This window comes from Apis mellifera, linkage group LG11 (genome assembly GCF_003254395.2).
Source record: "Apis mellifera strain DH4 linkage group LG11, Amel_HAv3.1, whole genome shotgun sequence".
Classification (NCBI taxonomy): Eukaryota; Metazoa; Arthropoda; class Insecta; order Hymenoptera; family Apidae; genus Apis; species Apis mellifera.
Genome location: NC_037648.1, coordinates 14,085,174 through 14,106,561, shown reverse-complemented (window position 1 = coordinate 14,106,561; position 21,388 = coordinate 14,085,174). Strand labels below are relative to the sequence as shown.

Genomic DNA, 21,388 nt, shown 5'->3' with positions numbered 1-21,388 from the left:
ACGTTGAATTAATTCGAACGAGACGAGAAGCTCCTTTTTCGAGGGAAAGAAAAAAAGGATTGCAAACGGATTGCAAGGGAGAAAATTTTTTCCAATCTTTTTTTTATACCTCTCGAAGAACAGAGGAGTTCGATCTTCGGCATTTAAGTCGTCCCATTCGTAGGTCAGTCCACGCGCGCAGGTTGAACGAGCACGCTCGTCTCCAGGTGCACACGTGAGGAACGAAATAAACGGAATGGAATCGTGGACTGACACACGATTCCTCTCGCACACGCGCATCCGCCAATGGGAAGGACTTCCGCGTGTCCGTGTACGCGTGTATGTATGCACATGCATCACGATGTCGTATATATATACGCTCGAATATTTCTCTATATTGCTGTCACGTTTGTCATTTTTTTCCTTTCCAATGGTTGTTTCTTTCTTTCTTTCTTTCTTTCTTCTTTCTTTTTCTTTCCACTATATAATATACACACACATATACATATACACACAAGACAGAACGCACGAACATACGTATACATAACAACCACAAACACTTTCTTATCTCTTATTTCGTGTCTCTCCTTTTCGTTTCTCTATCTATCTTTGTCTATTTATCTCTCTATCTATCTCTCTCTTCCTCTCTTGATTTCTGCGATTTTTCTTCTCTCTTCTGTCACGAGTATTATGTACGTATACACGAATGGACACAAAAATATGTACACACGAATATTTCTATATTCTCTCGTATATGGACGTTCGATCACATAGGCCCTGTAGATTGTAATTTTTTGTGCTCTCTGTTTATCGTCTCTCTCTCTCTCTCCTTATATTGTCTCTCTTTTGTGTATATTGCGTATATCGTGCGACACTCGACGATCCGCGTCCTTCGTCGAACTGCTTTTCATCGATCCATCCTTCTTCTCCCGTGTGCGCGAAAATTGCAAGTTTTTTTCGTAAGGGAGGGGGGGGGGGTGGAGTGAAGTGTAGTTTCGATAAGCGAGAATTGTGTTCGGAATCGAAGGGGAATCGCGCACGAGTTGGGAAGTTTTGAAAGAGTTATTTTTAGGAATCCAAAGAGGATCGGAAGATATTACGAGAACTTCCAACTCTTCGATTTTTCCCTGATTTCCGAATTGTCGAAGTTTTGGAGAATTTTTCTTTCTTCTTTTTTTTTTTTTTCTTTTAATATTTAAAGTTTTGAAATCGAATACGAGAAGAAATTCAAAATTTGTCCAAATATTTTTGTAATATTTTTGTGAATTTCAAATTTACGATTAAATTTTTGAATCTCTAAATTTCTTGAGAGAGAAAATTTCCTAATTTTATATTTAATTTTGTTCTAACAATATCCAAAATTTTCAAACTTAAAAACTTTTATATTTTACAATCCTGGAATATCAAAAATTTTCAATTTCCAAATTTTTGAACGATCGATTCTTTCCAAACACGTTCAAAGATTCAGAAAGCCATTTAAATTTTACAATTCTGGAATATCGAAATTCTCGAAAAAAAATTTTCGATCAATCGAATCCTGGAAAAATTTAAAAAAAAAATTCAAAGATTTAAAATTATTGATAAAATATTCCGAAGAATATTTCTCGTAATATTTCAAATAGACGACGCATTGTCTCTTCGATCCTTCGAGATCTCGCCGAGGCTTAAATCCTTAACACCATCAAGCGACCCAACTCGAGGACTTCTCCTTCCCGAATGCCATCGAAATCCGCGAATCTCCTTCGCAAAGTTTCCGGCCGAATATGCATTGGTCGGTGGGAAAGGGCGCGAATCGTCGACGCAGCTCGAAATTGCACAATCACGCCCTCTTCCTCAACCTCTATCTTCCATAGTACCACTATATACACGTATATCTTTATATATATATATATCTATATCTATATATATACACACGTATATACCTTTAAATGTATATTGGTGTCTCTGCAAGCGTCACTCACACATGCATACGTACACCTTGTCGTCGACCATCCATTGCTCACAAACACGTACACGTACACACAGGCTCGATTTGGAGGGTGTCTTCGATGCGGCAGGAGACAAATTTGCCCGGCACACACTTCCTCTCAACCCTCGTCCGCGAGTTATTGCAAATTGAAGACCGGCCTCGAGCCCCTTTTCGAGGACCATTTTAACCCTCTATAACTCTGGAATTTCCGTTTCCTTTGAAAAATATTTGGAAAAATTGTATAAGTTGGATTATTTGTGATTAAAAAATCGCAAAATTTGATTTTTAATTCGTAATATGAATTTGCGAAAATAATTAAAATATTGATTTCGAGATAAATCGATTACAAAAGTGGAAAATCTTTGGATTCATAGAGCACAGTTTATTACAGAGGAAATACGATACTTGGAGAAATACATTCACGGAAAAATAAAAGTTAAAGTTTCGGTAGAGGAGAGGGAGGGGGGGGGGGGAGTCGTGAAATTTGCTATCCTGCAGAATCGAAGATATCGACGAGAGGAAGAAGGACGAGGAGGAGGAATGAAAGAAAGGAAGAGGAAACGGAAAGATAAAGGGAGGAGACTCGTGAAGGGAAACGGAGAGAAAAAACGGAGGAGATATTCGTTCCTCGCGGCATGCAGCGTCGTCTCGTGCAAGCCTCTCGAATGCCTTCGCTATCGATCTCCTCGCGACGATGTTCGGTTCTTCTCTCTCTCCTCAGACCACTGCCCTCCCTCTTATATACGTTATGTTCCCCCCTTAATTCAATAGATCTATTCCCAATCGCGCTAAGTGCAGTGCTTAATTTTCTGGAATCTCTTTCTTTCTCTCTCCGAAGTCGAACCACTTTTTTTTTACGATTTATCATCTTTCCCGTACGGTTTACGAGTAAAACGTTCTTCCTCGATTGGAAGAGATGGAAAAATATTGGAATTAAGCGCCGCGCTTCGCTGTTTTATCGATCGAGTCCGATGTACCGACGAAATGCCACTATACATTTCGTTCTCTTTCCTCTCTTCTTTCTTTGATTTTTCATTTTCATCTTTCTTCCTAGATGCTCTTTCGAACTGGTCCACGATGGCTGGATCTCGAAAATGATTCATAAGTAGATTCAAACTTATATTTTTTTTTTGATAGTTTTGTTTTCAATGTGACCAACCGATGATAAAGTTACTATTTTCATTATCAATATTTGCGAGAAATACTCTTGAAAACATTCTTCAAAATTTTTATTCTCAAAATGCATTAATAATTTAACTTTTTTTTTCTTCAATCAATTAGAATTATTAACCTTGTTTGAAAAAGAGATGAGAAACGAAGAAGCCAGCCATCGAATCGAAATGATTAAGAGCTCTCTAGTTCCAACGCTGTTGTTATGGTAGTTGTTGCACCGTGTTGACTCCATCATTGATTATTGATTGGTACAATTACCACGTGTCCACATGGAAAATGCTTGCGATGTTCATCGAGCGTGTTTTTTTTTTTTTTTTTTTTCTCTCTCCTCTTCGTTGCAGAAACATCGTGTTCGGTATAATCGAATCGAACGATCGATTTACCGCTCAAGTGTCCACCGGTTTTGTTCCTCCATCCCACACGCGTAACGGGGGAATCCTGCGGGATTTATTATCGCGCATTATTTTCATTATTCGGTTTTCAACGGATTCTCTCGCGCGAATTCTTTTCCTCTCCATTTTATTTCCACCGTGGAGTGGCGCGATATTTATTTTCGCGAGAATGCGATAAAAATCGGTCTAAAAAAAATATTCTTAGAAACTCGAATTAGGAATTAATAATAAAAAAAAAAAAAAAAATAATTTGGGAAACGATCTTCCATATTCGTTGATATTCTTTGGAACTTGAAAAAAAAAAAAAGGAAATGATAAAATTTGCAGAAAAAAAAATTTATTCTTTTTTATCGACAAACAATCGAAGCGATCCCTTTCCAATCCTCTGTGCTCTGGCGCGTAGCGAGGAGGATTGGAGGGGGGCCGGTAAAGAGCGAGAAGAGACGTGGAAAAAAGGAGGAAAGTGGACTAATTCGAGGGTCGTGTTTGTCCACCACAGGAAGATCCTCGAGAAATCCGGCTGACGTCTGATTGCGATACGGTAAACCGCTGCGTCACGAGGAACCGAGAAAGCAAGAATATTCTATGTTAGCCCATTATGAGAATTAATGTTATTATACATATGTGTGTTAGCATTCGGTGTTGCATCTCACATAACTGTTTCTACATATACTATGTATGTATATACATATATACGTGTAACGTACGATATATAATGCGTGCGATATAAATTATTACAAATTGAATATACGTATATACGTGTATTTTTTTCTTCTTTTTTTTTCTCTCTCTCTTTTTCTTTTTTTTTTTTTTTTTTTTTTTTCACCTTTTATGAAATGATTTCGATAATTCGATAATTGCGATTAATCAAAATAGACGTGTATATGTATATTTGTAAAAATAACTATATTGCATACCATTGTGTCATAGCCGCCTTTCAGCTGTGTGCACGATTGTTCGCGCAATGCTGTCGTTGGTAGGCTGATCGTTTTTTTTTTCTTTTCTTTCTTTTTTTTAATTTCTTTCTCTCTCTTTTTTTTATTTTTATATATATATTATTTAGTTATATTATTTAGTTTAACGATTCAATTTCTAAGGGAATTGAGTCAGCTGATTTAGTATGTGTAGTTTCCAGAAAGAAGAAAAGCGCGAGAAAGATAGATTTTTCAGTTCTAGTTTTTTATTATTTTTTATACATATTTTTTTTCTTCTCTCTCTCTCTCTGTCTGTCTCTGTCTCTGTCTTTACGTGTCCTTTGGACGATCGACGAGCTTGCGCTTTCAAGCATATGGTACACATGGCATTAAAATCGATTTTAGAAGCGAATAATTCATTGTTGATCTCATTGTTGCCTCTTTATTATTCTTCCCTTTCGGAAGAGTCGAACATCTCGATCGAGAGACGAGCCGTTTACACTGCCGATCGATATTCGAGATAAGGACCTCGGCCTAACGCGTCCGACTCGTCCTTTAACACGTCCCGACAGACCCTTTCTACTGCCGCTCTACCACCGCTATACAACTCTCTTGAACACAATCTCTTTCGATCTTCTCACGAGCATTGTTTCCAACGAATTATTATTTCGACTTGCTCGCGATATCTTTATCTTCAAAAAAATCAAATCCCCTTCCCCTTCCTCTTCCGATCCACTGGAAACTGGATCTCTATACTTAACTACTTAACTTGATATAGTTTATATATATATACGTATATAAATTATATCAACAACAAAAATCCGACCGAAAACTCAAGACTGATATCTTCTTTTTCCTTTTGTATGCCTTCTTCACTCGTATATGGGAATAAGTACACATTACGATATATATATATATTCACTGTTCACCTGTGTATGTATAGTATAACATAATAATGTTTGTATAATATCTATATATCTTTATCTATGTATATCTTTTCTTTTCTTTTTCTTTTTCTTTCCCATACAAAGCGTATTATGATCCCGTTCGCCTGTCCGTTCGACCGACCTGTCTGTTGACCGACCGTTACAAGGAAAAAAAAGTTAAGAGAAATAACTATAAAGCGAAACGAGGTTGCGATAATAGTTAGTTAGTTAGCCAGCCAGCCAACCAACCAACCAGCCAGCCAGCCAGCCAGCCAACCAGCCAACCAGCTAACCAACCAACCAACCAACCAACCAGCTAGCCCCCCCCCCTACGCCCTCTCTCGGTGTCCCCTCTCGGTGTCCCCTCTCGGTGTCCCCTCTCGGTGTCCCCTCTCGGTGTCCCCGTCTCGGATGCAAACCTCTCGAATTTCCGTAATTTTTCGAACGTAGCCGTTGATTTAACCTTTCGAGCACACTTACCGGAAGGAAATATGAGTATATCCGAGGCTTGGATAGACGGACGGATGGACAGACGGACGGACGAACGGACGGACGGACGGAAGAACGGACGGCTATTTCTTGCTAACTGCGTAGTACCGGTTTCTACCTGGTAAGCTAGCTGTCGCTGTCTGTCTGTCTATCTGTCTGTCTGTCTGTCTGTCTGTCTGTCTATCTATCTGTCTGTCTGTTTGTCTGTTCGTCTGTGTCTGTCTAACTGTCTGCCCGCCCGCCCGCCCACCCTGTTACTACACACCCACCTGTTCACGTACTATTACTATTTTTTAAGGGTACAGCCTCGACTGGGAGGAGGAGGAGGAGGGAGAGTGAGAGTCGTAAGTTCTCGAGGACTCGAGGAATATTTCATTCCTGTTTCTCTCTCTCTCTCTCTCTTTCTCTTTCGATTATGAGATTAATAGTATTTCGTTCTTTCTTTTTTCTTTATTAAAAAATATATTAATTTTTTAAAAGATATATATATATATGTGAAAAAGAATCGAGACTGTATCCGGAATTGAAACCGAATTGCACACCATTATATTATTATCTATATATATATATATTTCTCACTCACTGTCACACGGCCAATGCTCTGGGTATGTCGTATGCTGGATGGATTAATTGATTAATTGACTTGATTGATTCAATTAATTTTCGAACCTTGATTGAGACTTGACTTGTTTATCATATTGCTCTATTCTATCTATCTATCTATCTATCTATCTATCTATCTATCTGTCACTCTCTGTCTCTCTCTCTCTCTCTCCCTCTCCGTACGATATAACCTATATATATATATATTTGTATATATGTATATATATATATATACACATACGCATACATATATATGTATATATATATATGCATAATATACATTCTATATTGTTGCGATGTTGATGTTGTTTGTTTACCATATACATATATATATATATACATACATACGTACATATATATCACCGCATATATATGTATATCATTGTATTGATGTTGATGTTGTTGTTACCTTGATGTTTTTTTTTGATGTGTTGTTTAATCGTTGTTATCTTGCTGTTTGATGTTTGTTGTTGCACTATATATCTATATATATCTCTCTCTCTCTGTCTAATATATATATATATATATACATATCTATATGTATATATACATACATGTATATATAACCACATATGTGACGTACGTGTGTGCGCGCGCGCGCGCGAGCGAAAATTTTTTAAATGTGAAAAATTAGATAAGAAAATTCGAAAAGAAAAGAGAAGTAAATAAAATTCTAAAATGAAATTTTATCCGTGAACGCGGGCGCAAACGCGTGCACATAGTATATATAAAAATACATGTACATTTCAGCCAGCCAGCCTCACGCTTGGAGCGCCTTACATGTATATGTATATGTATCTATATATACACACATACTCGTATATATGTACGTATATATGTATATATATATTACATATATACGTACATATATATATATATATTTAACACGATCGTTATAGTTGGTCGACCCCCTCCCCCTTCGAAAGTACCACTAAAACCACCCCCTAACAGACTCGCAGCAGCAATCGTTACCTCTGTTTGCTCCCTCTTCTGCTAAGCTCTCTCCAGCGGCGGGATCCAACTTTTACTAACATTCTCCGCATTAACAATTACCATTTACCGACCACAAACGAACAACATCGAGATCCCCGGTTTGTCTAATCGGCCCAGAATTATTCAAAATCCTCTCTTGGCTCGAGTATTCTACCTTTTTTTTTCTTTTTTTTTTTTTTTTTTTTCTCGAGAGAGAGAAATAACTCTACAACAACGCGATGAAACGGAACGAATCTGGTGGGTGGATCCTCCCTTGCCATCGATCGATAATATTCAATAAATACGGAAAGCAAAGATGTTATTATTATTTATATCGGGAAATATATATATCTTTCTCTTTTTTTTCCGATTTTATCGACATGGACCACTCGATCGATAATATTCAACAATTACGGAAAGTAATTATTTATATCGGGAAATATATATATCTTTCTCTTTTTTTTTTCGATCTTATCGACATGGACCACTCGATCGATAATATTCAACAATTACGAAAAGTAAAGATATTATTTATATCGGAAAATATATATATCTTTCTCTTTTTTTTCCGATCTTATCGACATGAACCACTCGATCGATAATATTCAACATTTACGGAAAGTAAAAATATTATTTATATCGGGAAATATATATATCTTTCTCTTTTTTTTCCGACCTTATCGACAATGAACTACTCGATCGATAATATTCGTAACACGAAAAGTAAAGGTATTATTTAATTTTCTGTTGACGATATATATTCTTCCCCTTTCTTCGATCTTTATCATCTCGTTTGACGACAAACGGGGAGGAGGATATCACGGAGGAGGATCACACCCGCTCGAGAAACTGAAGGATCGATCGAACGTGCGAAAAATAAGATAGAAACGGGACGAGGAGAAGGGAGAAGGGAGTGAGAAACGGAGCGAGATACGAGCGTGTCGTTTTAAAAGAGGGGGTGGTTTTCGCCGTGGCGTTGGGCCACGTAGCAAGAGGGGGTGACATCGGTGAATTGTGTTTCAGGATTGCACTCGCCCCACGAAGGACTGGCCGGTGGCTCCGGTCAAGCCATGTCCGGCCTCGCCTACTACCAGCCGGAGCACCCTGCCTCCACGGGGGTGGTCAAGTACCCCGAGAACGGTCACGACACCCTGTCGGATTTCGTGACGTTCGTCTGCCAGGAGGCCGAGAATACCCAGCAACTGCCCCAGGTAGCTTCCGGATCCTTTTCTTTTTAAAAAAAACCCGCCGCCATTGTCTTTTGCTCCCCCCCTCTCCGTCTCCATTTTTTTCCAAAAGGACGATTCCTCCCTCCAGGGAGAGGAGACATACACGTATACATATCTCTCTCTCTCTCTCTCTCTCTCTCTCTCTCTGTCTCGAGGATCGTCCTTCCCCTCGAGGGGATGAACAGGGGACAACGGGGGCCGGTTCGTCGCCCGACCTGCTCGTCATCCGTGCTCCAATCGCCCTGGATTTTTTCGAATTCGATCTGTCATCATTATATCGTTTCATTCGATGGATATATAATTTTCCAATATTCCATCTCTATCTATCTGTCTATCTATATATCTATCTATCTATCTCCGTTTTTACTTCAACTCGTCCAACTTTTCGAAACGTTGCTTGAAACTTCGAAAGAAAGAAAGAAAGAAAAATGGAGTCGACAGGTAAAAATCGGTGGGAAACGAAGAGAGAGAGAACGGTGCGGTGAAGAAAACGGGGTGAATGGATCACGCGCGGGTCGGCGACGTTGATCGGTGGGCGTGTGGTGTTTCCAGGCGCAGCTAGCCGGACCCCGGACTGGTATACAAAAGTTCTCACAGTATTATCCGAGCTCGATGCTGCCCCCGCCTCCCCCTGCCCCGATGGCCAGGCCCGTCGCCATTATAAGGTCGACGGGAGAGCTGACGGCGGCGAGCTCGAACTCGCCCCCCACCTCTTCCACCTCGCCTACGGACCCGGCCGAGCTGGCGTCCAATCAGGAGCAAATGGCCGCCGCGGCGGCGGTGGGACTGGTCAGTTCCGGCTGCCAGAGCTCCGTGGATCCAGCCGGAAGGAAGAGCCCAGCGAGGATCCTCGTCACAGCGCCCCACACAAGCCGGGAGTATACTTTTGCTCACTTTCACTCTCAACCTGGACAGGTCCGTTCATCTTTCTCCTTCTTTCCCTCGAGGAAAGTTATCTATCGATATCCTGTATGTATATATATATATATACATATATATTTCGTACATTTCAGCAAATATTCACGTATCCTACGATCAGCTCGATGTCGGGAGTGATCTCGCCAACTAACCTATCCCTGTTCTCGTCCCCCGTCTCGGTGACGAGGCCTGTTGCCACGCAGAGATCCGTGTCTAATGTGCCGCCGCGTTGGAACACGGCGCCGTTCATCAATCTAGAGGACGATTACAACATGATCGCACCGATCATCACGGGGACGGCCAGCGAGCCCCCCTCCACCATGGACGAAGGTTTATATGTGTATTCGAATTGATGTTCGAATTTGCACGAATCTCGACAAATACATATATACATATAATATACATATATATATATATAATATAAATATATCTATAATAATATCGTTGCCAAGTTGGTGATTATACTGATGGAAGTAAATTTTTCAGACCGATACTTTCATCCAGTGCACACGAGCAGCGTGGTGGACAAGAGCGGGGCAGGTAACTTGATGGGGACGGATCTGGGCGTGGCCACGGATCCGACCTCGCACCACCATCAACAAGCTCAACAACAACAACAGCAACAACAGCAACAGCAGCAGCAACAACAACAACAACAAGCTCAACAACCGCCTCAACAAACCGGCCAACAACAACAGCAGCAGCAGCAACAAGTGATGCAGGACAAGAGCGGAAGACCCAAGTCTCCCCCGTGACACTGGAGGCTTAGAGCGGAAAGCGTGGAGAAGCTCGCGTGTTCCACGGGGTCGTTACTCACCGGCGCGTACGATAATTGTTACCCTGAGCCGGAGGGGAGTCGTCAGGATTCCTCGTGTCGTGTTCAGCTTCGCGATCTAAGCCTGCGGAGAATCGAGTGCCTGAGAGTCTGATCCGTAGTTTAAGGGGGGCGAGGGCAGCGTCGAGGGGAGGATCCCGCTCCCGGTTCCTCCTCGAAAGGGGAGGGCCGAACCTTGCCAAAGGGTGACAAGGGGGGGGCGTTGTCATTTCTTCTCCATTCCTCCACTCCTGGTGAGATCGGTGCCTTTCCTACTTCTCGCCTTTCGTGGCAAATCTCGTCTTTCTTCTCGCTTCTCTTTTTATCTCTCTTCTTCTTGCCTCTCTGTGAAAAATTGGTCGATGTAAAAAAAGAGAAAAGAAAAGAAGATAGACTTTAAAATTTTGTTACTACTACTTAAATTAGTATATGAAAATATACTAGAAATTTATTAATTTATCAATAAGATTTTATTAAATTGTATATTATAAATCCTTTATGGGTAAGGAATTTTTTTTGATTTCTCCAAAAAGAAAAGAAAAGGAAGGAAAGGTTCCGTGCTTGGAGGAGGAGGTTTAAGCGTTTCGGTCAATTATTACTTCCGCGCCACCGGAAGCGTCGTTCTCCTCTCTCGACGCGCTGTTAATTTCTGACTCTTTCTCTCCCTCTCTCTCTATCTCTCTATCTCTCTATCTCTGTATCTATCTATCTCTCTCTCTCTTTCTCTCTCTTTCTCCGTCGAGCGTCCTCGACGGACGTGAGTAAGGACCCCTCATCTCGTCTCCTAATTAAGAAATCGTGTCCCGATCGTCGCCCGATCGGCCCGCTTCGACCGATGATAAATAATAAATAAATAATATTAATAATATTAATAATAATAATAATAATAATATTAATATTAATAACAATAATAATAATAATAATAATAATAATAATCCGTAGACAATTTAAATTTTGAACGAGGAGAAAAGAACGAGAAAAGAGCGCGAAAAGAAAGAAAGAAAAGGAAAGGAAAAGCGTGTACAGTTTCCCGCGCGATTTTATAAAAACCGACCGTCTTGTTTCCTAATTATTATCCGCTTTCGAGGCCCTTCCGAAACGTGTGTTTTTTTGTACATACACGCTCGTGGTATTTTATAAAAGTTACAACGGGGAACGTGTAGATCTAGTCTACGAGAGGAGAAAAAAAAAAAAAGAGGAAAGAGAAAAAAAGAATGATCGAGCTGCGCTCTTCCAGAAAGAAGGATTGAACAACGAAGCGAAGAGATTGAGAGGAAAGAATAATAACAATAATAATAATAATAATATTAATAATAATATTAACAATAATAATAATAATATTAATAATAACGATAATAATAATAATAATAATAATAATAAATAAAAGGAAAAAAAAAGAAGGAGAAATTTCTAGTGCCAATTTCGTAGTTTATAAATATTATAACGAAATTATAATTTTCTATTATATTTTTTTATAATATTTATGAAGGAAACGTATACACGTACGCGTACACATGCTTATTTAGACGACACGTAAAAAGTAGTCGAAATAAAGGACGAAAAGGAGATGCTTTTCTATTGTTCGAGATGATCGAGAACATTTAAGAGAGGGAAAGGAAAAAATGATAAAAAAAAAAGAAAGAAAAAATACCGACGCGTGAGAAGAGAAAAATAAGGAAGGAGAAGGGTCGAGGGGATCCGATCGGTCGAGTATCGGTCAAAACGGAAGTTAACCGGTCCACGAACCACGGATAATAATAATAATAATATTAATAATAATAATAATAATAATAATAATAAATTATGATATTAATAATAACTGATAATTGATATAACTTTATAATTGTACCGTTAATTAAACGCCTAAATGCTCAGGCTAGTGCTGAAACACTAGTGAAAAGTATAATACAGAGGAAAAAATAATACGAAAATAGAGAGAAGACGACTAGTTGTGCGGGCTAGTCAACAGAGGCTGCTAGTTAGAAACAAAGTGAATAATATTTAATATTGATTACTTATTGATAAATTAAGCGGTTAATTAAAAAAAAAAAAAAAAAGGAGAGGAAAAGAAAAAGAGAAGACGTAACACACAAGACGTTATTTCATTGATGATTTAAAACGATATAATGGCGTGATTAAGAGGGCGAAGAAACTGAAAAGAAGAGGAAGGAAAAGAAGAGGAAGAGGAGGAGAAAGTCGAAGAAAGAAAATTAAGGGAAACGAGACTATGAGAAGAAAAAAAAAAAAAAAACGATTTTCCGAGGAAGAGAGGACGATGTTTCGAGATAGTTAGAGATCTATAATTATTAACTTACTTAGGAATTTAGTGTAACGTCGCGCAACGAGATAACGTAACATCGAACTTAACGACAACGAAGGTCCTAAACTAATAATGTTGTATATTGTATCCAAAAGTGCTTTCTCTCTCTCTCCGTCGACTGTACATTGAATTAGGGTGTCTGACGATACGAATTTTTTTCTTTTTCTTTCTTTTTTTTCTCTCTCTCTCTCTCTTCTTCTTTGAGCTCAACGCTTTCGCTGCCAATCGTTGCGTAGAAAGGCTAAAAGAAGAATTATATTCTTTCTTTTAATTGTAATAACTTTTAATTGTAAAAATCTCATGATGGAATTTATTTACTTTTCAAAAAAAAAAGAAAAACAATTTCAAAGATTAATAATTGTAGAAAAATGTAAGATCGAATATCTATATATTTTGTATAAAAAAAGAAGAAAAAGAAAAGGAATTCTGGCAGCGTAAGAGTTGGAAAGCAAACACGAGGGGCGATCTGTCTTGTTATATAGCGACTCCCGAGGAACCCCCTTAAATAATGATGCGCTTAATGTACTCGCTAGATGGCCAGATAGCTTTTCGAGGTGGTTCTTCCTGGGTTTTGTTTCGCGAGAACAACCCCCTTTCGTTTTTTTTTTCTCTCTTTCTCTCTTCGAGTGAGGTTGAAAGGGTGCGCGGCGTCCTTGCCCATTAGCGACGACTGGATCCAACTGGATCGTGGAACTCGATTGACTCGCGCCCCATTCGAATTCGCGTTGCGATTCGCAAAGAAAGGAAGGGAAAGGAAAGAGAAAGAAAATTCTATTCTGTTGCGGCGAGCGGTTGCTTTTTAATTTTCGAATTCGAATTTGACTCGGTTTCCAGCGTTTTATCTTGAGAGGAAAAATAAGATGGCGATCGTTCAAAGCTTTGATACACATAACGTTACGTTCGTTCATTGTATCTCCTCCCTCCCTGATCGTTGATTTGTGTTTGCTCGCTTGTCTGTGCTTCTATATGTGCCTTTGTAAATTAATATTAATCCGTAGCGTTTAATCCGTGCTCTAGATCTATGTAGAAAATCCTTGGAGAAAAACCTTAGTTGCGAGTGGCTTTATAGGATCTCAAGATTTTCTCGGTGCTCGGAGCGGTTTTCTTCGGTCGTCGAATCATCATTTTACTTATCCGTTGTACTTATTATTATTATTATACTTGTTGTTGTTGATGCGAGACATCCGAGTTGGTAGAGAATTCAGTTTTGCCGGAGGAAAGTGTCCAGGATCGAGTCGAAATCGCGGTTAAATGGGAAGAATGGAGGCACCCTGTCAATCGGTTCGTAGTGATAGTACAAAGAACTTGAGACTAGCGATATTATCGATAATTAGTGTTAAAAGAAAAAGAAAAAAAAGAAAAAAAAAAAAGAGATAAAAGAGAGAACGAAGCGTAAGATTTACTTACAGGCTCGAGTTAAGAGAGGAGTGAACAAGGCGATAATATTATTCCTATAAAGAATTTGCTTCTTACCGCTACTAACCACTATTAAGATGAGGCGACGATGAATACCGCTGCAACTATATTGTTAATACTACGAGGGGAAGAAAAAAAAACTACTACTATTATTATAACTACTACTTGTACAACTATTACCACCACCACCACCACCACCATCACCATCAGCACCGCTGTTTAAAAAGAAGAAATTGGGAAAAACCATTTATCATCACAGCACTACCACCACTCTACCACTATTATTAATACTATTACTAATATCACTATTACTATTACTATTACTACTATAATACTACTACTACTACTACTACTACTATTGATACTACTACTATTACTACTACTATTACTATTACTATTATTACTACTACTACTATTACTAATTAATAACAGCGCTATATTGTAAGCTAAACTACTACTATGTTATCGCTATTCTTAACTATTAATTGTAAAACGAAGGACGACCGCATACAGCTGTTACTATTAAATCGCCTATCTCGATTATTAAGACAAGGCACACCGTGCCCAATGGGAGAGGAGGGCGTTGCTATTGCTGACTATTACTTAATTCACTCACTAACTAAACTAACTAAACTAACTAATCGCTTTATGGTTACTACGGGAGAAGAACGATTCTTTAGTGTAAATATGAATAAATATTAATTACGACGCGAGGCGAATAGGGTACGTAAAACGCACGCTTAGGGTGGATCGCTCTTTGTTTTTGTAGATTATTAATAATTGTTCACTGAATCGTTCGTTGTTACATGATGCACAAATGTTTTAATTATATATATATATACGTACATATATACATATGTATAAACCTTAAAAGATTAATTGTTTTTTAGATAAATGAAGAAAGCTTTATTAGAACGTCTTTATTTAAATCGAAAAACGAGATTGCACCACTGCATACTGTAATACGAGCGATTTGGAAGAGGGCGCTCCACTCTAGGCATTCATAGTTATATCACGCACAGGGGCAGAGAGACAGTCGAATTCATCGATCCTTGGACCCCTAGAGATCCGTTCGATCGAGGATTTTGCACACTTTCTTTCGAACTCTTCGCCAACCATCTTTGACGATATTTCATTTTATCGCGAGAAAAAGGGAAAAAAAGTAATCGAGCCTCGTTAAACGATTAGACGATTAATAAATTTATTTTAAACGATCTAGAGCTTCCTTCGGCAAAAGTGATTCGCGCAAAGTGTTCGAAAGAAATCACGATAGATGTATAAGGAATTTTAATACTTTCCTCGATGCCAATAGGGATTGTAACGAGACACTCGGTGTTCTTATTTTGTTAAAAATAGCGAAGACGCGCGGGCACTCAACGCCGACGATTAATAACGAACAACAAAAAAAAAAAAAGAAAGAAAATTTAAAAATTCATAGAATTATAACGAAACAAAACCAGGGTGGTTCGGGATACGTGTACATTACGCACTTCTCACCGCGTGACTTTTGTTTTTTTTTTTCTTTTTTTTTTCTATTTTAATTAAAAATTGTACGAGATTTGTAGAAATTGACTTGATCAAGAATCACGTATCGATCGATAGTAGAATTTTTATAACGTTAAAATTTATGTGTAGTACGTTCTCAAAGTTCCTCTTTATTAACTTACTATATTGTAATATTTTATTATCGCAACAAAAAAAAAAGGAAATAGGTTTTGTAAAAGAATATTTAGTCATATTAGAAAGCTTGGGAAAATTATTAAAAAAAAAAAAAAGATACGTGATTCGGGAATGGTCAACGTACGATTTCGTGAGTGCAAATAGAGTAGAGTGCCAATTAGGATAGAAGGATTACAAAGTAGTAGTGTTAGGTCTTCCTAATGGGGTGAAAGATCGTGGTTAGATCGGCTTTCAAAACACAGATTCGCGGGGAAAGATTACTCTTAATTTCAAATTAAATTTCAGCGAAATATAACTCAATAAAATATCAAAGTTTTCGTGAGTTTTTCACGAGATAATAAAAATGAATAAAAAAAAAAAAAAATCGAATTGAGAGAAATCTTTCATCGCAACGCCTGGTGAATCGCTTTTACCAGCTGAGAGTCCAGCCAATCGGGTTTCCGCTCAAAAAAAAAAATGGCGTCCCAACATCGAGCTCGCGTCGCGCCGATTTCTCTCGGGGCATCCACGTGAAAAACATTTTCTAATAGCGTCTCGAGCTGCCTTGAACCGAAAGTGCATTAAAAAAAATTCGTCCGCACGAATCGAAATTCCGCCGGTCGAAATTCATTGCGGCTGGGATCACACGTGTCTCCGAACGAAGAAGAGAGATCTTGATTCTAAAAGGAAAAAAAAAAAAAAAAACAAGGTAAAAGAAAAAAAAAAAGTAACGATACGTTAGTTAGATATTTTGTATTTTATAGCGACGATGTTGTGATATATATCGATTCGAACAGTGAACGTTGTAGAGATAGTTAACCTCGTTGTGCGAATGGGAAGTTTCGTATCTCGCTTCGTATCGTAGCAATTATAGATAGATTATTTAATTGCATATCTCGTGATAATTTGTTACTTAAGTAGTCCTAGTTAATTTATTGAGGAGAGTGATCGTTTTAATATTACCTCGTAATATTCGTATTTAAAAAGTGATCGTGAAAATCAATTTTTTTTTTCCAACTTAACCTTACTTCCATCCATTTGTAATCTAACCTTCAACGATAGTCGTGCGTATTAATCGAACTTCTTCCAAGCTGAAGTTCGTTCGAAGGAAAAAAACGAGAAAAGAAGAAAAGGAATTATTATCGCTTCCATTCCCTTGAATATCATTTATATCGACAACGAGAAGGATAGATCGATGGAGGTGGTTCTCAGCCGCAAAGTTCTCTCCGGTGCGACAGTGCGCACGAGGACTTTTTCTACGTAAGATAGATATTTCTCTAGTAGACTTTAGGGGGCGGGGCGACGTCGATACGAACGATTGTCTAGGAGAAGCGAGGAAAGTTTAATTACGCATCGGTCTCGCGTCTCGATCGAAAAGGAAAAAAAAAATTAGGTTCGAGGATAAAAATAGGGGAAAAAAGTAACGAAATATCGACTGGATATCCCGAGCCACCCGCTGCTACACGGGTCAAAAATGGATTAGAAAATAAATCGAGAACATTGTTCTTAGAAAAATGGTAAAAGATTGATCGAGAAAATTGGAAAGTCGAGACGTATTTGATAATTTTCGTGCAATTAAGTGAGTGAAAAAAAAAAAGAAAGAAAGAAAAATGATGGGTCGTTTGCGTAGAATTTAAGCTTGCGAGGGGACTGACGAGAAGACATATATATATATATAATATATTACATGTAAACGCGTAGCTAACGAACGATTAATTTAGCAAGATAACTGGTTAACGAGATAAGAAGAAAGGAGTACGATTGTTTTTGATTCTTTTTTTTTTTTTTTTTTCCTTTTTTTTTTCCGTTGTTAGGATGGGTGAAGAGGTTAGAAGAGGTGTGTTGCGAGAATTTAAATAGATGAATATAGAACGCACGAGCATGCGAGGTGCAAGTTCAGCTACGAGAATAACGATAATAATAATAATAATAATAATAATAATATTAAATAATAAATAATATATATATATTAAATATAAAATTGAAAGGTACTTAACGACACACTGGTAAATTGTAAACGACGAAAAAAAAAAAAACAACGGCGATGAATTATGAACATAGTGCGATTATTATTACCTATTATTACGGCAATACGATGATATACATATATTATAATGATGAAATACAATGATATATTTATCGAATATTTATTGAGCAAATGAGAATAGCACACTGTGTAGTTATCGGTTGTACAAAGTAGGCGGCGAAAACACGTGAGCGATTCTTTTTTTTTTTTTTTTTTTTCTTTTTTTTTTTCTTCGTTTAAAGGATCGAAATCGTGGAGATTGTTGAGGTTAGGTGTCGTTCAGGAGGTTGTCATTTCTATACACGATACGTGCTCTCGATATATCGATTCGTCAATCGATTTATTAACCTTTCAATCGTGTCGATTCTATTTTTAGGTTAGGATTGAGTTAACGTCATTTCGTGAAAAGAAATGGAAACTTTTCACTTTCGAACTTCGATTATTCTCGATTACTTTTGATCTTTATTTTCGAAACGCACAATCTTCTACAAAATATCGATTAAGTTAAGTGATAAATTTTCGAATTTACGATCCTCCAAGACACCAAATCTGAGCAAAATCTTTCTGAAAAAGAGAAGTTCGTCGAAATTGCGAGAATAAAGGGACGCGAAAAACGCGATACGGAACAAACGTGGAGGGGAAAGGAAGGGGAGAGGAATGTCTTGACCATCTCGGTTGGCGTATTTTCGTCTCACGATCCTTTTTTTTTTTTTTTTTTCCTTTTTTTTACGATTGTGAACGAGGTTCATGTTATATATCAGGGATTAGACTAAATAGTATAACGATACGCTGCGAGGTGGCAAGAAAAAAAAAAGAAAAAAACGAAAAACATGGTGAAAAGACATGGTGAGCCTCTTTAATTAAAAATTTCCCATCCCAGCATTTTCTTGATCCTTTTCAGAAAAATAATATAAAATTATATCCAAACCTTGCGTAACCTCGTTTGATATCTTTCTAATCTCACTTGACGACCTAACCTCGCTAATTAAAAAAAAAAAAAAAAAAAAGAAAAAAAAAGCATAGAATTTAAGAAAAACTTATTCGCTATTTATCTTGAAAAATAAAACTGGATGCTGGATGGGAATTTTTTTAAACGAGGGAAAGCAATTGTAAAATGGAAGGGGGGGGGAAAGAAATAAATAAATAAATATGTATGAGAGGTGGTTGACCTTTGGGGCATGCGGGACGAGGGGGAGGGCTGTGACAAAGGTGGTGATAGTGGTAACTAAAAAGGGGATTGAGACGTTAAATAATTAGATTTTTCTCTATAGAAAGAGCGGCTAAAGAGTGGATTTATCGATAGATGAATAGAGGTAATAAGAATTATTGTACACATAAATATAAATTGCTCGAACATAACATTCTTGTTTAAATTGAAACCGATGTCGTTTCTGGAAGAAAAAAAGAAGAAGAAAATTTTTTATATTCGAGAAATTATATTTAGGAAAAATAAATAATTCTCTGGAAATCGATCCTCGTCGACTCTTCGCGATTATTATTATTATTATTTCAAGAACAATTGAAAGGGAGGGCCCTCTTTCCGCAGAGATGAAACCAAGAGGTATATTTAACATACTTAAGGGAACTAACCAAGTTGTGATAAGCGTGGAGAGTGGAAAGAATATTACTACGTGGAAAAAATTTCGAAAAGAAACGACGGGAGGAGAAGTGGAGAGAAAGAAAGGGGGGGAAAAAAAAAAAAATACGAGGAACGTGTGCGTGAAGCAACCCTCCGACGAAGGGACACTGACAAGGGAGAGGCTTCTTTGTCACCTTACCGCGCCAATTATACGTTGTGTCCATACTGTCTCAATTAATATAATGTATTATATTATATATATATTATATATATATATATCCGACAATATTGATTATTAAAAATTCTTAATATATAAAAGAGGAGAAAAAAAAAAAAAAAAAATGTTAAGTGAATGTTGAACGAAAATTTCAATCCCTTTTTCGAGTTTTTTTTTTTTTCAGATTTCAGATTTTCAATGATTTAATTTTTAACATGGAAAAATTCTTTATCGTTTGAAAAATTGTTGTTGGTTTTTAAAGTATTTGAAAAATGTCAGAAAAATTCCCATGAAGAAAGAAGGCAAGGTATATTTTTTTTTTTTTTTTATAGATAAATGAATAGAGTTTACGAATGATGAAGATCATTTTTTTAAATAGAATCGTTTTATTTTTTGTTATTAGACGTGGCATGTCGTTCTCTATAAAAAGAAAAATTGGTTTAGAAGGTAATTTTATTTAATTATTTTTCAAAATTTAGTATTTTTTTTTTTTTTTTATAGAAAAATTGCACACATGAAAAATACATGATATTATAAAAAAAACAAATTGATTCGGAATATATAATTCCTCAGATTGTTTTAACTTTTGTTTAAAACTTTTCTTAATATTAACGAAAACAATATGCCAGATAATGAGAAGATAAAATTTATTTTATCGTTAGAAGAAACTATAAAAAAATGTTTAGTATAAAATAAGGGAAAGGTAAGTATAATAAAAGGTAAGTATCTTTAGAGTTAAGGAAACTGTTAAAAAAAAAAAAAAAAAAAGTAAAAGAAGCTGTAAAAGGTAAGTATATAAGGTAAGTATGTAAGGTAAGTATGTAAGGTAAGTATATTCAATCTCCTAGAAAAATTTCACGTGCCACTTCTTCTTTGATTATATTCTCCTGATACAAAATCGAAAATTTCAATTTTCTGGAAAAATTTCACATGCCACCTCCTCTTTGATTATATTCTCCTGATACAAAATCGAAAATTTCAATCTCACAATCTCCTGGAAAAATTTCACGTGCCACCTCCTCTTTGATTATATTCTCCTGATACAAAATCGAAAATTTCAATCTCACAATCTCCTGGAAAAATTTGACCTCCTCTTTGATTATGTTCTCCTGATACACAGTCGAAAATTTCAATCTCCTGGAAAAATTTCACGTGCCACCTCCTCTTTGATTATATTCTCCTGATACAAAGTCCAAAATTTCAATCTCACAATTTCCTGGAAAAATTTCACGTGCCACCTCCTCTTTGATTATATTCTCCTGATACAAAATCGAAAATTTCAATCTCATAATCTCCTGGAAAAATTTCACGTGCCACCTCCTCTTTGATTATATTCTCCTGATACAAAGTCCAAAATTTCAATCTCACAATCTCCTGGAAAAATTTCACGTGCCATCTCCTCTTTGATTATATTCTCCTGATACAAAATCGAAATTTTAGCTAGCAAAAATTTTTCCAGAAATTCTAAATCTAAAAAATTTTCGACCAATTCTTTGACTTTGTATTAGGAGAACATAACTGGACAGGAGATCGTTCGAGAATTTTTTCCAAGAATTTCGCCAGTTCTTGGAAGTGACGTCAAATTTTTGGAATTTTTGAAATTCTTGGAAATGACGTCAAATTCCTGGAATTGTCGAAATTCTTGAACGAATAAAATTTTTCGACGATTTTTCGACTTTGTATTAGGAGAACATAACTCGACAGGAGGTCGTTCGAGAATTTTTTCCAAGAATTTCGGCATTTCTTGGAAATGACGTCAAATTCCTGGAATTATCGAAATTCTTGAACGAATA

General features: G+C 37.1%; 1 protein-coding gene and 1 long non-coding RNA gene across 10 annotated transcripts in view; one reads left to right on the top strand and one right to left on the bottom strand.

The window, feature by feature from the left end:
* The window catches only part of LOC410259 (nuclear factor 1 X-type), a 78,911-nt gene extending 61,623 nt beyond the window's left edge, over window positions 1-17,288 (top strand). For 7 of the 9 annotated variants that reach the window (XM_026443799.1, XM_006566536.3, XM_006566534.3 and 4 more), the window contains 4 exons: window positions 8,441-8,628; window positions 9,199-9,561; window positions 9,660-9,894; window positions 10,051-17,288. In XM_026443799.1, the coding sequence (XP_026299584.1) occupies window positions 8,441-8,628; window positions 9,199-9,561; window positions 9,660-9,894; window positions 10,051-10,319 (1,055 nt within the window). In that variant the 3' untranslated portion in view covers window positions 10,320-17,288. The remainder of the gene's footprint in view (window positions 1-8,440; window positions 8,629-9,198; window positions 9,562-9,659; window positions 9,895-10,050) is intronic. The other 2 variants (XM_006566531.3, XM_026443801.1) reach the window with 2 other exon arrangements.
* LOC107965165 lies at window positions 3,423-6,621 on the bottom strand. Its single transcript, XR_001704741.2, has 2 exons — window positions 4,431-6,621; window positions 3,423-4,062 (listed from the first exon to the last, which is right to left on the bottom strand). It is a non-coding gene; the product is annotated as an uncharacterized LOC107965165 (long non-coding RNA).
* Window positions 17,289-21,388: the final 4,100 nt, after the last annotated feature.